The 18,160-nt window shown below is 50.8% G+C and overlaps 2 protein-coding genes across 3 annotated transcripts; one reads left to right on the forward strand and one right to left on the reverse strand.

Annotated features, from left to right (window-relative positions):
* Positions 1 to 1,261: 1,261 nt before the first annotated feature.
* On the reverse strand, positions 1,262 to 13,847 carry KLC4 (kinesin light chain 4). Its single transcript, XM_008566796.1, has 16 exons — positions 13,765 to 13,847; positions 11,879 to 12,157; positions 10,626 to 10,856; positions 8,757 to 8,838; positions 7,830 to 8,049; positions 7,258 to 7,345; positions 5,555 to 5,656; positions 5,156 to 5,329; positions 4,706 to 4,805; positions 4,467 to 4,519; positions 4,194 to 4,264; positions 3,902 to 4,010; positions 3,189 to 3,329; positions 2,781 to 2,896; positions 2,405 to 2,468; positions 1,262 to 1,734 (listed from the first exon to the last, which is right to left on the reverse strand). The coding sequence occupies exons 2-16, from the start codon at positions 12,134 to 12,136 to the stop codon at positions 1,681 to 1,683; spliced, it is 1,863 nt and encodes a 620-aa protein (XP_008565018.1). The 5' UTR covers positions 12,137 to 12,157; positions 13,765 to 13,847; the 3' UTR covers positions 1,262 to 1,680.
* A 131-nt stretch (positions 13,848 to 13,978) lies between these two features.
* Positions 13,979 to 17,763, forward strand: MRPL2 (mitochondrial ribosomal protein L2). 2 transcript variants are annotated; one of them, XM_008566798.1, is made up of 7 exons: positions 13,979 to 14,056; positions 15,467 to 15,635; positions 16,220 to 16,361; positions 16,475 to 16,590; positions 16,664 to 16,774; positions 17,084 to 17,157; positions 17,518 to 17,763. In XM_008566798.1, the coding sequence occupies exons 2-7, from the start codon at positions 15,470 to 15,472 to the stop codon at positions 17,725 to 17,727; spliced, it is 819 nt and encodes a 272-aa protein (XP_008565020.1). In that variant the 5' UTR covers positions 13,979 to 14,056; positions 15,467 to 15,469; the 3' UTR covers positions 17,728 to 17,763. The 2 variants fall into 2 exon arrangements, with proteins under 2 accessions (XP_008565020.1, XP_008565019.1); XM_008566797.1 differs by having other exon boundaries at positions 14,021 to 14,194.
* Positions 17,764 to 18,160: the final 397 nt, after the last annotated feature.

Genomic DNA, 18,160 nt, shown 5'->3' on the forward strand with positions numbered 1-18,160 from the left:
AGCCGCAGCCGGAGCCCGAGCCCGAGGCGTCCGGAGCTGGAGCCGCGCGCGCACGGTACCTCCAAGTCCTCGCGCGCCGCCGCCGCCGCCGCCAAGCCCCGCCTCATGACGCCCACTCCCCGCTGTGGTGGGGAGGAGCTCTCAGTTGGGGGAGGGGTCTAGAGAGATGGGAGACGAGGAAAGCTCTGGGGAGTGCGGGGGACCTGAGCGAGGAAAGGAAGTGTACATTGTGCCCACTGCCTAGTCCGCCGGGATCCAGGGGAAGCAAGGTGACTTTTGTGATTCCATGGTCCCTGAGGAGAATGGTCAATCTGGGCCTACTTGGAGGCTCCCACCAACAGTTCCCCCAGAATTCTCCAGGTGGGAGGAGGAAAGGTGCCCCCCTCCCCCACTGTTCAGCAATCCAAAATCCTGAAGGAGACCTAGAATAGTAGGGTGTCCTTGCTGTCCCCAAGCAGGGTAACCTGGAGATAATGTGAGGCCCCAGGATAGATGTAGCCTGGAGAAAGGGGGGACGAATGCATGGCTGGGGTCTGGCTTGGCTCTGGACCAATCTGAACCCAAAGGTAGAGACATACTGGGCTCTGAAAACCAGGCTGAAGGCCGTTAAACTGACAAATTCATCCGAAGTCCATCTCCAGGCAGTCTGGGCTGTGTCGGGACATGGCCAAGTCTCCAGCTGTGGGGAGGCCCAGCACAGCCCTTGTTTCAGGCACCCCCCACCTCCAGCGCCACCACCCCCACATTCTTGCTTTGTTGTGAAAGCAGCAAGGGGTGTAGGAGGCGGGTCAGGAGGAGTCAAGCTTTAGAAGATGGGCCCCAGCTGCTGCTTAGGCCTCCAGGATATGCCGAGAGGGGATGGATAGTGCCTTGTCCCCCCTCTGGCTCTGAGGGCCCCCCAGGCCTGCTTAGACCTCCCTTCCCCCAAGCAGCTGGGAGGAGGAGGAGGCGCAGCCACAGAGGGCCTCACAGGGAGGAGAAGTGGCGCCAGGACTCCAGGGTCCTGCCACATGGCCACCACATGTCCCAGACAACCCCGTCCATAGCACCTTCTCCTTGGGTTGTGGGCCTCCTTCCCCATCCCCCAGATGCCTTCCTACAGGCCTTGCTGGAGAGGATACAAATAAGGGGAGGAAGAGAGGAGAGAGCCAAGAATCAACACTCCTTCTGTTGCTCCATCCATCACGGCCCCTTGCCCTTCTATGAAGGGCCCCAACACAACCCTTGCTTCCTATTCCCTCCAATCAGGACTCAAGTAGCAGAAAGGTTACCTGATTCTTTTATTTAAGAAAAATGAAATACATGGACCTGAAGTGAGGCAGCAGAGGGGAGGGAACAAGAGAGGTCAGGGCTAGGTGGCTTGGCTGGCCAGCCCCAACCCCTCTAACAGAAAAACCAACAGCAGGCTGCCTATCTGAGGTGCATACCTGCTTCCTAACCACCACGGGGCCTCAGAACTAGCTACTCTGGAGGGCCACAGGGTGGGCAGAGGGTGTCCTGAGGGGCCTTCCTAAGGGGGATTCCTGAGGAGGGAGCCGAGACCCTAAGGGCAGCAGCAATCTTCTGGTTAAACTGCTCCCCCTTCCCTGTCCCACCTTGGGATGGGGAAGAGCCAGGAGCAATGGGGAATGCTGTGAGGGCTGTGGGGGGACCCAGCAGACCTGGGGGGTGGGTTGAATGTCAGCTGCTGCTTGAAGAGAGGTCCATGGTGCTGGCACTGAGGCCTCGGGAGACCTGAAACAGATAGCACCACCCCATCAGCCCAGGACCTCAGCCTCCCAAAGACTGTCTCCTGGAGTACATCCATCTCATGGCTGCAATCTATGTCTGGACCTAGGATCAAGCCTATAACGTCAGCCCCAAGCTCTGGGGCTTTGTTTAGTCTCTGCTAGCATTTTCCAGAACGCCATAATATGGTGGAGAAACTCCCTGGAAGAGCCACATGAATACTGGCATATACTTTGAATGTGTTGATACAGTGGTCATTTGCCATAAAAACATTCATTTTCTCTAATAAAGATTATATAATGCTTTTTTTGTTTTTCCCTTCTCATCTACTAGTAAGTCCCCAAGGTGAGGAGTATGATGTCTGCAGGAGGAAGAACACTAAGTTTTCCCAAATCATTCTTGAATTATTCATAATTCCAAAGTACCAGTTTGGAGAATATCAGTTCCTACTTACCTCCTGATTAACTTATTTGGTACTATGTCCAGCTTGAAACTGTCCTTTGGTGGTCACCACCCTCAACAAGCTGCCTGTCTAATTCCTTAATGACTCCAATTGCCTGGCTCCTCTTTGACCCAGATGACTCTCCCCCTCTTCCCTAACTCCCACCAGGCTTGCTTGCTGGCTGTCCTTTCTTTCCCACCCACCCACCAATACGCTCACAAGCACTGGTTTCACCTGGAGGGGTGCTGCACTTGGTTGGTTCAGATAGTTCAAGGAGGCCGCCCGCTTCATGTTGCTGCTACAATGGAAAAAGGAAGAATTGAAGCCTCTCTTCCTCTTGAGTGGACACTTAAAGCTGTGGGCCCCTTGGCCATACAAAATCAAATTGCTGCCTTCCCACCATTCCCCCCCACCCCACTCTTACCTGCACCAGGAACCAGCATCTCCTCAAGTACCTTCATCCCCCCACCAGGACACCCATTTGGTCCAAACTCTCTCTCCATGACCACCTTATTGACCTCCGTGTTTCTCTCCAAAGATTAGGGGCCAAGATGAGTATTAGGCAAGGACTTACTTGTCTGCTTTGCCATATCTCAACCTCATCATGTACCTGGAGGGCCGAGGCTCGGTCCCCTGGAGCTTCCTCACCAGGAGTTCGCTGCTTCTACGAAGCACATCCCGGATCTTGCCCAGAGAGCCACTCCTCTGCAGGGTCCCACTGCCATCCTGGTAGAGAGGGATTGGCAATGGAAGCTAAGGGGATCTCACATGGACTGGCTTTTGAATCTACTCCTGCCATTTATTCTGCACACATCCCCCACCCCCAAAGCCCAGTGATTGAAAACAAGAGCCCTGTCAAAAGCTGGCTACTAGAGATACCTCTGAAGAGATGGGCTAATTCGAATGGGGACGACATGGCCTCACACCCTACATGAGCCTGGAGACAGGCAGGCTCAGAGCCTCTCACCACCACCAGCAAGAGTGGGCAGGAGAGACCAAGGGGCATGATCATACTTACCCCTGACCACTCCACAGCCACAGAAACATCTTCACCTCCTTCAAATTTCACACTATCCCCAGGGCCCTCCTGGGAGGTCCTTCTACTGTCACCCTCCCCAAGCAGCTCTGCCACCTTCGTCTGGCTGATAGGGTCGGTGCCCTGAAAAGGAAAGGGAATGAGCTGGGACTTCCTATTCCTTAACTCCTGAGGGTGGGACTTTCAAACATTTTTTTACCATCAGCACTGCAAGGAAAACATTTTTCCTTGTGATGTCTCAGTACACACCCACTGAAACAATACTCACCTTTTCTATTTGCAATGCATTCCTATATAGAGATACATATATATTTACATATTTTTAGCCATGACCCACACTGAATTGATTTCAAGACCTACTAATGAGTTGAGACCCACAATTTGAGAAACTCTGACTTAGGGCTCTCCTCAGCATCACCCTCCTCACCCACACCACCCATGCCCTTCCTTGTGAAAGGGCAGGATTTCCCCTTTAAATCCCCATTCAGTGAAGGGAGTCTTGAACCTGGAGTCCTGACCACAAAGGGCAGGTAGGGGATAACAGCACACTTAAAAACAACCACGACCATGAGATTGCCTCTCCTTCTTGTCCGCCTCATCAGCCTATCCTCTTAGGAGACTCACAAGAAGCCTTAGCAGTCCCTCATCCCCAGGGCCCTTCCTTCTTGGACCTCCTTCCCCCGCGGGTCTCTGACCTGTTTCCGGGAACGCAGAGCACATTCTTCCAGGGTCTCAGCTGCCTCCAGCTTTCCCTGGCGCCTGTACAGAGCTCCTAGGTTTCGCAGAGTAGTGTTCACTGTGGGGCTATGGAGAGTGAGGCCAGGGACAGAAGAAAGAATGGGTTCAGAAAAGGAAACAGGAGAGAGGGAGAGGAGAGCTAAGGCTGAGGGACAGTCAAAGGGTAGAAGGAAAAAGGTCTAGGAGGCTTGGATTAGGGCTTGGATGGAGGATATTGGGGGCCAAACTAGCCTTTCACTGGCAGCTCACCTGCTCACTTTGCAGGCCTTGTACCAGCCTCCATACTCAGCATAGGGTGTGCTGCCCTCACGGTGCCGGCTCTGCAGGATAGAGGGGAAGGGGACAAGGAGCCAGAGATGAGAGTACAGAGATGCTAGGGTACAAGCTGGCATGGGGCTAGGGTGCAGGCTGGGGTGGGGAAAGCACCATGCATCTGGAGCTAGTGCTGGGGTGGGCCAGGCTAATGCAAGGAGTCAGAGGCCTCGCAGCGTGGGGCTCCCCAGGCTGAGCCCCCGCACTCACTTTGCTCATTTCCTCCCGCTCCTCTGCATGCATCCAGATGGGCTTGTGGTCATCTGGGGGTGATACATGGGGTGGGGTGGGGAGGTTAGAAAATGGAGCTGGGGAAGCCAGGACCCAGAGGCTAACAGGGCTAGACTAAAGGGGTCTGGCTCCCCCTGGGAACCACTGTAGCCTAACCCCCCACCTTTGCTATTCATTATTTCTCTCTGCAGCCCCCTCTCCAAACCCTCCCCACTCACCATCCACAGACCCAAACTCCTGCACATGGGCACGGGTCAGGATCTCTTTGTATAGCATCTCAGCCTCAGCATATTTGCCCTGTTTCAGGTAACAGGAAGCCTGGGAGGCAGGAAGGCAAAAACACAGGAGCAAGAGATGGAGGGAGACAAGGTCTCTGCCAAGCTCACGGAATTCCACTTCTTGGTATCTCTCTGACTTTCCCCAGAGATCCTCCTCACACCACCTTTTCTATCTGAGGGCCAAGGGTATTCCCAACCCACTTACAAGAGGCTATGGAATGGAACTTTTGCCACAGAAATGAAGTGGATCCCTCATGTCCAAAGGCAGCCCCAGAGATGGGCACAAAGTTGATGAGAGTAGTGTACCGGATTACAAAGTTTCCTGATTCCAGGGCCCAGGTGGCCTTTCCTTTCCCCTTCTTCCGCCCACCTTGTCCCTTCCTCCCTTACCAGATTATTCTTGGTCCGGGCTACATTAGGGTTGTCTGGCCCCAGCTGCCTCTCATAGATGGCCAGCGCTCGCTGGTAATAACGTTCCACAGCCTCATACTTGCCCTGGTTTTGGCACAACAGGGCCAGGTTGTTCAGCTGCTTTGCCACATCTGGGTGTTCAGTGCCCAGGACCTGAAAAGGAGCAAAGGAACAGATAAATAGCTATGATTATGTGTGTGCGCATATATAGAAGCATGAACTTGTGGAGAACAGAGGGAAGAGAATAATGTAAGAGAGAACAAGGCAGAATTAGGAGGGATGAGAGAAAAAAAAAGTGAGGGAGACAGGTAGACCAGAGGAGAGACATGGAGAAGGGGTCTCAGCGACAAGGGAAGAATGGAGAGAGGACATGGATACCTTTTCTCGAATCTCCAGTGCCCGCTGGCACAGTGGCTCTGCCTCCTTGTATTTGCCCCTTTTGCCATAGAGCACAGCCAGATTGTTGAGTGTGGCAGCCACCTACAAAGAGAGACCTGTCTCCATCAGACACTGGTGCTGCAAAGAATCTATGAGAATCCAAGGTCCCGCCAGCACACAGCAGGGCCCCATAAACACAACTCCAAGTAGCAGGAACTCTACCACCCTAGCCAGAGGCTGGGGAGGGGAAATTGCTGAATAGGACGGCTCTGAGGCTCTATGGGGTGGTATCGCCCTCTAGGGGGATTTTTAGAAATCTCTGAAGGTGTTTTTTGGTTGCCATAAAGATTGGGGGCACTATTACCTTTGGGGAGACAAGCACTCTGTAGATGTTCTGCATGTGTAGGACAGCTCTGCCAACTTTTGAATGTCCTGATAGACATTCAAACACTGAATGTAAGCTTTGACATGTGGTGGGATATCAAGATAGGAGTTATGTTTTCTGAGATAATCATCCCTTCCTATTGCATGTCATACTATAGGGAATTATTTTCACACAGAAAGCTCATTTTCAAAAAATATCTTATTTGTCATTTTTTCCACTCTGACAATCTATCATTTGCCTTGGCATGCTATCCCTACTTAAGGTTCTTTCTTTCTTGTATCGTATACAAATAAATCTGGCCTGTGATTACTTATTATAACACTGCATTTTAATCAAGTATCCACCCATACTTTTTTTTTTTTTTCCTTTTTTGTCTTTTCTTGTGACCGGTAACGGGATCGCAACCCTCGGTGTCGCGCCTGTACCGGGACCGGCAACGGGATCGCAACCCTCGGTGTCGCACCCGCACCGCGCTCAACCAGTGAGCAGACAGGTCTCTATATGGGATCCAAACCCTCGGCGGGAGCGCCGCCACACTCCCAAGTGCCGCACTCCACCGAGTGCGCCACCGGGCCGGCCCTCCACCCATACTTTTGATCTTCCATTTTTCTACTACTTTTATATGAAATAGCTTACTGGTCTTCCTTCTTTTTTTTTGGCAGCTGGCCAGTATGGGGATCTGAACCCTTGACCTTGGTGTTAGCAAGCTCTAACCAAGTGAGCTAACTGGCCAGCCCTATTTTGTTATGCCTTCTAGCATAGCTGTTACTCAATACAGCTAATATTGTACTGTATTTTTATATTATGATATACTATATTGTATCTATTATGTTATTATAAATATACTTAACATGTTTCTCTTTCATAGTAATTAGGGAATCATATTGATTTTTTGGAAATCATATGTGTAGGTAGGATACATAATCTATTACTTAAATCCCAGGAAAAGGGGCCGAGCCTGTGGTGCACTCGGGAGAGTGCGGCGCTGGGAGCGCAGCAGTGCTCCCGCCGTGGGTTCGGATCCTATATAGGGATGGCCGGTGCAGTGCGCTCACTGGCTGAGCGCGGTGTGGCTGGTCTCAAAAAGGACAAAAAAAATAATAAATCCCAGGAAAATATTCATTATAAAAAGGAGTCACTGAGTCTGAGAGAATTGAGAACCACCAGGATCACTGGACAGTGCCTGGAAAAAAGGAATTTTCATGCCTCCTTCCTAAGCACACCTAGTGAATGGATTGAGGGCAGCAGATGGATAAGCTAAGGGATGCCAAAAAAGCAATGGAGGGTGTGGGTGCAGGGGAGGGCAGAGAATACTGACAGCAGGATGGTCCCGGCCCAGGGTGCTCTCCCGGATGCTGAGGGCATCATTTAGCAGGTTGGCAGCTTCCTTATACTTATTCTGGTCCCTAGAAGAGGACAAAAGTGATAGGGGTTACCCTGAACTCTGCCCCTAATCCATTTCTTTTCCTCCTTCCCAAACTGAGCTACATTTAAGGATTGGGGACCTCTATGAGGAGACAGAAAGCCTGGTGTGGACAGTGAGAGGGCTTCAGTGACACATTCATACCACGATACAGAGCATTGCTATCCCAAGAGGAGGCCAACTCATAGGAAGCAAGAGACAGAATCAGAGAGAGAGAAAGAGACCCTCCCCAAAAGAAAGACTAGAGAAGCAAGGGGCCTGAGAGATGAGTATCCTCTGAGATCAAGGGCTCAGGTATGGAAAAAGTGAGAGTTCTGGTACATGAGAAAACACCCTAGTGGCGTATATCTCGGAAGCCCAGCAGGGAGGAGAGGAAATTCGTGGAGAAGAAGAATGGGAGCCAAAGGAGGACCCAGGGTGGAATGGGGGTGGAGAGATTCTGGGTTATGGAGAAGGGCAGTACTCACCGATATACCAAAGCAAGGATGTTGAGCATGGTGGCGACGTCAGGGTGGCCGCGGCCAGAAGTGCGTTCCAGGTCCTCTAGTGCCTGCTTGCAGAGTGGCACGGCCACTTCATAGCGCCCCTGAGCTGCGTACTGGATCACCAAGTTGTGCAGTGTCCGCAACCTTGCTGGGATCTCATATCCACCCTGCTGGGCTGCTACAGCACCCTGGCCACGGGACACTAAACCATCCCAGAAAATGAACAGGAGACTTTCTCAGAGGACTCTTCCTCTCCCCTTCGCTATCTGCCCTCCCCACTGTTCCTCCACATCTTTTTCCATACCTGTGCCTGCCCCCCACCAAGCTCTCAATTGAGACCTGCTTCAACTGCTGTTCTTTTACCCACTCCTTGCCCCGTGCCCATCACAATCCCATCTGCTCACCCAGTTGAATTCATTAATTCAACAAACAGTTACTCAATAAGCATGAGCCAAGGGCTGTCCCAGGAATACAAAGATAAGAAAGACCTGGTTCTTTCCCTTAAGGAACTCATGCTCTTCCCATCTCAGGGTCATTCTTCCACTAGACTGTGAACTCCATGTGTCATTTTTTTTTTTTTTTTCCGGTAGTTGGCTGGTACAGGGATCTCTGGATGTTGGTGTTATCAGCACCACACTCTAACCAACTGAGCTAACCAACCAGACCTCTGTGTCTTTTTTGTCTTGGTATTCCTGGTGTCTAATACAGTGGCCAGCATATATTAGGTGTTTAATAAATATTGATGATTAAGGGGGAGGCTGAGGATTGTGAGGGCGAGACTAAGGCTGGGGCAGAGGAAATGGAGAATTTGATTTCTGGATGGTGAGCATCCTGTGTACAGGGTGGGCCACGGCTGGGACCAGCCTCCTACTGCCCCTCTTTGCCCTCCAACTCCAGAGCCAGACTCACAGCCATTGCTGGAGTCCTCTTCCTCCTCATTGGGAAAGAGGTCATCCAGGGAATCCTTGGTGGCATCACTTTCCTTCTCCTCCTGGAAGGAAAGAAGCAGCATGTCAGGGCTAAGATATCCCCAGTGGCCTCTTCAGGGGCCCCTCTAAACTATGAAATCACTGACAGATGGAACCTAGGAAAAACCCCTTGTTCCTGCCTCTGACCCCGAGAAGACCAGCATCTGGCCCAACCAAGCTCAGGCCTCTCTTGTTTGTAAAAGCAGAGATGCTTTGGACAAAATCTTGTGACTTCCCTTTCCTTCATGTCTAGTAAGGTTCCTTCTTAACCACCTCATTCTTCAGCCTCCCTTTTTCTCCCCCTCAATCTTATAATTATATGATTATAGCCCTGTACTGATACCTGGGTGGTTACATTGATTATATGTCTGTCTTGTCTCTCCTGAGGGGAAGGAGTATGTCTGATTTTATTGACATGTACCCAGGGTGTTTGGCTCAGCCTTGTGCCCATCATCTGCCACTGCTCACTGTGGACTTAGTGTCCAATCCTCACTGTCTAACCTACTTCCACACTGGGAAAATTTGCTTTTCCCTGTCAGGAACTGCAGCCTTATACAAACACCTCCAACCCTCCTACTCGGCTTCACCAATGTGTCCTGTGCAAATTATCTCCTCATTTTCCTTGGGACAGATGAGCTTTCCAGCCCTGGAGCCTTATCTACAACACCCCCCCCTTCAGTCTAGAAAGATCTTCCCTCTCCCTCATCATCCTTCAAAATCCATCCAAACTCCTTACCCTCTCAAATGAGAAATCCAACCTAAATCCTACCCATCCCTGTACTCTGTCTCCTTGTAAATCTTTCTCAGACCATCCAGCCCTCAAAGCCCTCTCTCCTTGGAATTCCTCCCACACTGACTGAACCGTTCATCCAGCACTGAGCACTTGCTGCTTTGCATTGTCACATACATGTTCTCATGTGTAGTTCTTGTTCCCTACAGATATATTATAAACTCCAGCAGGCAGGACTCCTCTTTTACAGTTCCTTGCATCTCCACTACTCGCATCTTCTGGTACATCATAAGGCCCAGAGACACATAAATGCCTGTTGAGGGCCGGCCCGTGGCTCACTCGGGAGAGTGCGGTGCTGATAACACCAAGGCCCCTGGTTCGGATCCCACATAGGGATGGCCGGTTCGGTCACTGGCTGAGCATGGTGCTGACAACACCAAGTCAAGGGTTAAGATCCCCTTACCGGTCATCTTTAAAATAAATAAATAAATAAATAAATAAAATAAATGCCTGTTGAGTGAGGGTTACATTTCACACATTTTTTTTTTTTTTTTTAAAGATGACTGGTAAGGGGATCTTAACCCTTGGCTTGGTGTTGTCAGCACCACGCTCAGCCAGTGAGTGAACCGGCCATCCCTATATAGGAACCGAACCCGTGGCCTTGGTGTTATCAGCACCGCACTCTCCCGAGTGAGCCACGGGCTGGCCCATTTCACACATTTTAAGAGCAAATTTTAAGAGAGTCTTGCTCAACTGGGCTATGTTTTCCCTAATTGTAGCACTTAGGATTCTGGATTGGAATTGTTCAGTGCTTGTCTGTCTCTCTCACAAACCTTTAACTGTAAGAGAAGCAAAATGCATAGTGCCTGGCACATGTAGGCATTTAATTAAATGTTGATTGTATGAATGAATATTGCGTCCCCCCTTGCTGTCATCTGGAGTTGGTGTCAGGTCTGAAAAAGGAATTCTGCCAGGTGGGGGCACATTGGGTAGAGCTGCTGGCCCCTGAAGGATGATTGCCCCCGTTTATAGTGATTCCCAGCTGCCCACTCCCAGTCAGCCTCGCCTGCGCAGGCTTACCGCAGTGTGCCCATCTTCGTCATATTGCCGCAGCTGCCCCAGGAATTCCAGGTGCTTCTTTTCCTCCTCCAGCTGAGCCACAGCCTGTTCACTGCGCTGTAGCCGCTGCTGGGTGCCTGCCAGCTCATCCCGGAGCCACTGGTTTTCCTGGCAGAGCCGGCGTACCTGAGCCCGCAGCTTCTGTTTCTCCGACTCCACTGTGCTCAGGTGGTTGGCTAGAGCCAGCATCACCTAGGTGGGGGCACATCCCCTGAGCTCCAGACTCTGGATGCGAATGTTCAGGGATAGGCAGGGGGGAAGCCTACAAGGAGTTGGCCAGACTGGCAGGGGCACAAAGGAGCCGGGAGGTGGGGTGGGTACAATGGCTCTACTTTCAAAATATACCCTGAATCTGATTTCTCACCACATCCACTGCTATCATCCTAGGCCAAGCTACTACCAGTTTACATCTGAATTACTACAATAGCCTCCTCACTGGCCTCCCTGTTTCTGCCCTTGTTCCTGTAGAATCTATTCTCAACCCAGCAGCCAGATGATGTCAAGTTAGACCATATCACTCCTCTTCTCAAAACATTCCAATAGTTTCCATCTCCCTCAAAGTAAAAGCAAAGTCCTTATAATGGCCTACAGGTTCCACATGATCTGTCCCCCTTTCTCCCAACCCCATTACCCCTCAGACTTCATTTTCTACTTTGCTTCCTCTCATTCACTCCACTGCAGCCACACTGGTCCCTCACTATTCACTGAACTCACCAGGCGGGCCAGTTCAGGGCCTTTGCACTTGCTGTCCTCTCTGCTTAGGACACTCTTTACCTACTTACTTCATGATTCATCCCCTCACCTTCAAATCTTTGCTCAAATGTCACCTTTTCAGTGAGGACTTTTTTGACTACCCTATCTAAAATTGTACTCTCTCCACACCCTCTAGTCCCCTTCCCTGCTTTATTTTAATCCTTTTATCCTTAGCAATTATCACTCTGGCATATGGAATCATTTACTTATTTCTGTATTATATGTCTCCCCCAGCTAGAATGCAAGCTCCAAGATGTCAAAGATTTTTACTGTTGTGTTCAGTGATGTATCTCCAGTGCCCAGAAGAGTTCCTGGCACACAGTAGGAACTTAACACATATTTACTGAATGAATGAATACAAGCATCTAGGACAAGATGAGCCCAAGTGACCCCAAACCTCCAATCACACAACTGCTCTTCTATCCACCCCGGACCACTTGGCACCACCTCCGTGCACTTACCTGGGCCTCACTCATCCCCAGCTCAATGTTTTCCATAGAACGGCGCAGCTGCCGGGCCTTCTCATGTACCAGTCCTTCCTCATGGCCTCCCTGCTGCAGACACTCAATGGTCTGCGACAGGCTCTGCAGCACAGCCTGGTGTTCACTGTGTAGGGCCTCCAGCCCTTGGCTCACTAGCCGAGTGCTCCCCAGGATCTCCTCTTGGCTAAGCCGGTGCCCGGAAGGCTCATCTCGCTGCCCCAACACCAGGCCCGACATCCTGGCCAGGCCTGGCCCAGGCTAGGGAGAAACAACAGAGTTCAGCTGGGGTAAAGATGAGACAGAGGGGCTGAGCACCTTGCTTAGAGGGTGGTAGGGATCCAAGTGAAGGGACAAGAGTATGGGTGACCCTGTGGCTTAGTTAGAGAGAGAGAGAGTGACCTGTAGAGAAGAAGCCTACAACACTAAACACAAAGCTAAGGTTGTGGGCAAAGTGAGAGGTAGAGGAATTTATTTGAATGAAGAAAGACTGTAGAAAGAACAAAGGTGCTTAGAAGGAGCAGAGGGATTCAGGATTTAGGAAAAGAATAGAAAAGGTGTTTAAGAGACAGCTTGGGTTCAGAAAAGGAAACAGGGGATGAGAGACTCACTATAGGGATCACAGAGGGTATATGGGAGATCTGCAAAGGGAATAGGATTAAAGTAGACAGGAGATATGCAGAAAATCATGCAGTGGTTTCAAAAAAAGGAAAGGAATAGTTTTCCAAGTTAAATCAGGGGAAGAGAGAGGAAAAAGATAACAGGAGCCTTTCTCATGGGACCCAGATGAGAGGGCCCCAGAAGGCTCAAGGTCTTCATGCTGCGTCACCCACAGAACCAAACCAAGCATCTCCAAACCTGGTCAGCCCCACTTCTTTTCCCACTAACCTTCAACCCATATTTTCCATCCCCCCAGGACTCTGGCTGTCTTCCCACTTCCTCAAAAGGGCCTTGTTTCTCATCTTTGAAGTCCTCTTACCTGTGTACAGAGCACAGCCCTTGGCTATGGCGCTCAGGTCCTAGGCCGGAAGAAATTCTGCTCAGTAGCTAGGGATTCAGAAGGATCTGCCCTGCCCAAAGTCCAGAAGTCCGGTGTTCCCACCCCTTCTCTCACCACTTCACAGCCACCCAGAGGACCTGGCACAGAGCCGCACCCAGGACAAACATCCTCCCTCCTTCTGCCTACAGGTCTTCAAAGACGACCAATGTCTCTCCTTGTTCCCCAAGCCAGCCTCCCACCCCAGGCCTGGGGAGCTACTTCTCCCAAGAAGGTAGTGAGAGACTTAATCAGAGACCTGCGGCAAGGGACGTGTCTAGGAAAGGGTCACTCCTAGCCCAGTCACTTCCATAGCTTTGTCTCTGTGATGATCACCTACTAACAAGCTCTGAGAAGAATTAGGGTGCCTCCCAAATGCCTGATGATGCAGGGAAGAATGGGAGGTCTGCTGACCGTCTGAGGTCACGGAGAAACGTGGCTGGGAGTTGGTCTCCTGGACCTGGGAATGCGGTTGAGGAATGTCCCAGGCTGTCGACCTGCCCTGGGGCCCAGGGTGGGGATAGAGGGAGATCGGTGTGGGGGAGGGAGGTACGGTGCGGGTTGACAACCGAGGTCCGCGTCACTGACGAGGACCCGGCACCCGAACAATCCCGAGGTCACTGAGTCAGTCGGTCGCGCAGGGGGCGGGGCAGACCGTCTGTCTGTCTGTCTGGACGCCGAGGGGCGGGGAAGAATCTCGGGGGGCGGAGTTTTTGAGTCTGGAGTTTTGTGCGGTTGGCCGGAGGAGGTTTGTTTATCTGTCCGGGAGTGCGGGAATAAGAGGTGGCGGGGACCTCAAGCCTCAGTCTCAAAGGAACCCTCAAAGGCTTACCCACAATCTGTCGGTCTGGCTGCCGCCCTTGCCGGTACTGCCCCTTTAAATCCATCATGGCTGCCGCTCGAGGTAATTGTTTTGACGGCTGTGAGGGGCGGGGCTTGTCTTTTAGTCACGCGACCTCAGAGACGCCCAAAGATTGGCTCTGACCACGCTCGGGAGGAACGGAGGTGTGTACCCAGCTTGATCTCCAGTTCTCCGCCCGCCTCTTTTTACGTAACGTAATTGGGGAGCGACGGCTCCGAGGACAGTTAGCGTCATCTGGGAGCGCCAGGCGGCCTGACTACAGGTAAGGTTGGCGGGCTGAGTACAGTGGAGCCTGGCCACCCCTATGGCACTGTGGGCACTGAGCCGCGCTCTGGGCTCTCTGAGCCTAGCGACCCCAGCTGTTGCCGCCCCCGTTTCGAGTCTGCTACCCGCCGCGCAGGTAATCCGCTTTACCCGGGAAGGAGGCTGTTTCCAGTTCGGGCCGCCGGAGATGGGAGGCAGGAGGCGGGGGATGCTAGTCTGGTCAGAAGTCACGTACGCCTTGGTTAAGTCAGTCTCAGCCTCAGCTTTCCCCTGTATAAGTGTTGTTATCTTTTAGGGCGAGATTCTTCAGATAAGATACTGGAAACTTTGCAGATCCAGCTGTAGAGGTTTCATTAATAACCAAAATTTGATTGCCTACGATAAGCCAGGCATAAGTAATAGACATTTCAAATAAATGAACTCATTTCAACCACTCTATAAGGTAGTTATTATCATTCTTATATTACCGATGAGAAAACTGATAAGCAGTCCAAGGTCACACACTAACTATAGGAGTATGTCTTCAGAGCCTGTGCTCTTAGCCTTTATGATATGATACCCGCAAGGCTGAGTTATTACTCAGATTATGAGAATGCAGGACAAGATACCAAGAAGAGCTTCAGGTGAAGGTTTCCTAAGGTCCCTAGTGGGCAACTGGTGAGTCACAGAAAAGAGAAGTTGTAAGTCTTAATCTTCTGGAGCTCTCAGGCTGATTGTGATAGTTTGGCAGATGCATACTTTAAACTCGAAACCAGGGCTGGCTGGTTAGCTCAGTTGGTTAGAGCATAGCGATAACACCAAGGTCCAGGGTTTGATCCCAGCACTGGCCAACTGCCCCCCCAAAAAAACCCCAAAATAAATAAAATTCGAAACCAAACCAACCTACCTGTAAAATGCTGGGAATACAGCAAGGAACAAGACAAAAATGATCCTTACCCTCCGTTCATATGCAAAAAACTTCCAGAGTCATAATGTAGAGGCCAAAAGGCATATAGGTGCTGATGGTGGTACATGACTGTGTGGCAGTTACTGGCTCTGGAAAAGGGAGTTGTTGAGGGAAAGAAAGTCTTCCTGGAGAAGGAGAGTATGGAGTAAACTTTGGAAGGAGATGACCAAGGGGAGAATATTCCACTGAAACAATTCAGAGGTAGATCTCTATACGCACTAGCCACCAAAAAAAGAAAAGAAAAATTTCAGAGATGAGAGGATCAAATATACATGCACCTGGATAAACATTCTGCACTGGTATCTGTGCAAGTTGTGAAGGGTGGAGTTTTTGGACAGCTGGTCTGGGACACTTCCAGGAGGAAGTGGTCTAAACGTTAAAATTTATCTGTGCCCTCTCCCCTGGTTCTTTAGTCCTCCTTCAATTAGCTTTCAAGTGAAAGAGATTTCTGTTTATCCCTAGGTGATGAGCAATGCCCTCCTCCAACTGCCCTCTACCTTGATGTTGCTCCCCTGCCGCCCAGTCCTTACCTCTGTGGCCCTTAGTGCCAAGTTTGTGTCCTGGAAGAGTCGTACCAAGTACACTATTAAACCAGTGAAGATGAGGAAGTCTGGGGGTCGAGACCACACAGGTGGGAGCAAGGGCAAGGATACTTAAGCTGTAAAGGGGAAAAACATGCTACAACCCTAGATCTGTGTACTGACACACATACCTTGTAAGGCCAAAGAATGTAATTAAAAAGCATTTATTGGGCTCCTTCTGCATGTAGTATGTGTGTAGGAGCCAGAGAATAGCATGCAAAACAACAGACGGCTTATCTGTGCTATTAAGACAATCTGGGTAATTGAAGAAAACTGGCCATACACAGTAAGTTCCACGACATTTTCTTGCATACCCTTCAAAAACTTATAATAGTTGAAATTATTTGAGCACAATTTACATGGCTCTCAGTAAACTTATTGAATTCAGTAATTTGAAAAGATTTTATCTGGAAATTTTATACAATTTCAGTAATCATATAATTATATTTTTACCAAGGTTTGAGTAGATGTTGCCTCCCCCACCCATTCCAGTGCTGTGCAAATTTTTTATCATTTTCTGCTTGTGCCACAATATTGGGAAGCTCTGCCCTCTGGCCAAGGATGAGCCTGTTCCCAATGCTGGGAGTTGAACTAGTCTGACCTGGATCACGTCTCCAAACTGTCATGACCACAGGCCGCATTCGAGTGCATGGTATTGGCGGAGGCCACAAACAACGTTATCGCATGATTGACTTTCTGCGTTTCCGGCCCGAGCAGGAGACCAATCCAGGACCCTTTAAGGAGAGAGTTGTCACAGTCCGCTATGATCCCTGTAGGCAAGTTCGGGATGTGGGACAATAAGGGAAGATCTGAATGGCTGCTTTGTAGCTTCTCAGAAGATGTGGGGCTGCCTAGATGGTCTGCTTCACCTGTCCCTCACTCTAAACAGGTCAGCAAACATAGCTCTGATTGCTGGGGGCAGCCGGAAACGCTGGATCATTGCCACAGAAAATATGCAAGCTGGAGATATAATCCTGAACTCTGACCACATAGGCCGAATGGCAGGTGAGAGATGGTAGCCAGATGTGTGGGCTAGAGGTTGTGAAGGTTCTAGTGCTGATGAAATTCTGTCTTTTAGTTGCTGCTCGGGAAGGGGATGCACATCCTCTTGGGGCCCTGCCTGTGGGGACCCTCATCAACAATGTGGAAAGTGAACCTGGCCGGGGAGCCCAGTATATCCGAGCTGCAGGTATGGGGAAGAAGCTGCCTGGGTCCTACAATTTGGAAGGCCAAAGAGTACCCGAGGTCACAATTCTCTGAACCCATGGGTCCATATCTGGTCCACTAGCAGAGAAAAAGAAGGAAAAAACAAGGATCATGAGGATGAAAATGTGCTTGTGTTTTAACCTAAAACCTTGCATGTATCCTTAATTATATCTACTCCTAAAGGGCAAGACAAGGGCAGTATGTGGGATATGGTTCCCATGTAAATTCCCGCCCCCCCCCATACCTCCTCCTCCTTTGTGGAGGGTGGCAAAGCAGCTTCTCCCTTCCCCAGGGACATGTGGTGTACTACTGCGGAAGGTGAATGGGACAGCCATCATCCAGCTGCCTTCAAAGAGGCAGATGCAGGTGTGTCTTGAGGGTACAGGTGAGAAGGATCAGCAAAGGAGGAATTTTTGGAATGTACCTTTCCTGGCTGGGATAGCTCCCAGGTGTTTTATGATGCAAGGAACTGCCTGGAGCTGGGCCTTGTGCTTTTCTGCCACATGACTAGGCCTGCCTTGTCAGGTTGGCACCATGTGGAATATGCGTTTGTTTTTTAACTACCCAGTTCTTACTGTAGGACCCACACTTAACTATGTTGTGCTTTTACCCTCTCCTCTCCCTTCTCTCAGTGAGTGTAAGAAGCCTCCCAAGAGTCCTGCTCTCAACGTTGTCAGTCCCCCCTCCGCCCACGGTGCATTCTCCTCCCTGTGCTTTCTCTGTCAGGTGCTGGAAACGTGCATAGCAACAGTAGGCCGAGTATCCAACGTTGATCATAACAAACGGGTCATCGGCAAGGCAGGTCGGAACCGCTGGCTGGGCAAGAGGCCTTCCAGCGGGCTTTGGCACCGCAAGGGGGGCTGGGCTGGCCGAAAGATTCGGCCGCTGCCCCCCATGAAGAGTTATGTGAAGCTGCCCTCTGCTGCCCAAGGCTGATATCCCTGGACTCTAATAAAATGCCCCCCATTTTTACCTGTTACTCTTTTTGGGGAGGGGGGGACGGAGGGTATGGTACTGACTGGAAGTGGAAAAAATGAGCAAACAAGTATGGGGGGAAGAGAAAGGAAAGGATAGTATGGAGCCGTACCTACCACCCAGTTCCTTTATATGTAATGGAGGAGAGGGAATAAATGACCTCCAAGGTTTTTTCCAGTTCTGACTTTGGGAAACGGGGAAGGAACTTCCGGCGGCAGGAGGGAGGACATAAAGGAAGAGGAAAGGGCGGCGCAAAGGAGGAGGTGCCGCGCATCGCCAAGGTGGCACCCGCGACTCCTCCCCGGCGCACTCCCAGGGCCCCTAGCTTTCCGCTGGGTCCAGCGGAAATGAGCCGTGGCTCTGGGCGGGCGGTGGAGTCCCCAGAGCGGGGCTC

The sequence above is a fragment of the Galeopterus variegatus genome, unplaced genomic scaffold, assembly GCF_000696425.1.
Source record: "Galeopterus variegatus unplaced genomic scaffold, G_variegatus-3.0.2 Scaffold269, whole genome shotgun sequence".
NCBI lineage: Eukaryota > Metazoa > Chordata > Mammalia > Dermoptera > Cynocephalidae > Galeopterus > Galeopterus variegatus.

Bases quoted from the DNA above. Each gene is read 5' to 3' on its own strand.
- MRPL2 (XM_008566797.1), top strand. From the start codon at position 14,099: ATGGCACTGTGGGCACTGAGCCGCGCTCTGGGCTCTCTGAGCCTAGCG. The intron at 16,362-16,474 runs GCAAGTTCGGGA...CACTCTAAACAG, and splicing joins GTCCGCTATGATCCCTGTAG to GTCAGCAAACATAGCTCTGA. The intron at 16,775-17,083 runs GTATGGGGAAGA...TCCCTTCCCCAG, and splicing joins CCAGTATATCCGAGCTGCAG to GGACATGTGGTGTACTACTG.
- KLC4 (XM_008566796.1), bottom strand. From the start codon at position 12,136: ATGTCGGGCCTGGTGTTGGGGCAGCGAGATGAGCCTTCCGGGCACCGG. The intron at 4,520-4,705 runs GTGAGTGGGGAG...TATCACCCCCAG, and splicing joins GGAGTTTGGGTCTGTGGATG to ATGACCACAAGCCCATCTGG. The intron at 2,897-3,188 runs GTAAGTATGATC...CCTCTCTACCAG, and splicing joins TGGCTGTGGAGTGGTCAGGG to GATGGCAGTGGGACCCTGCA.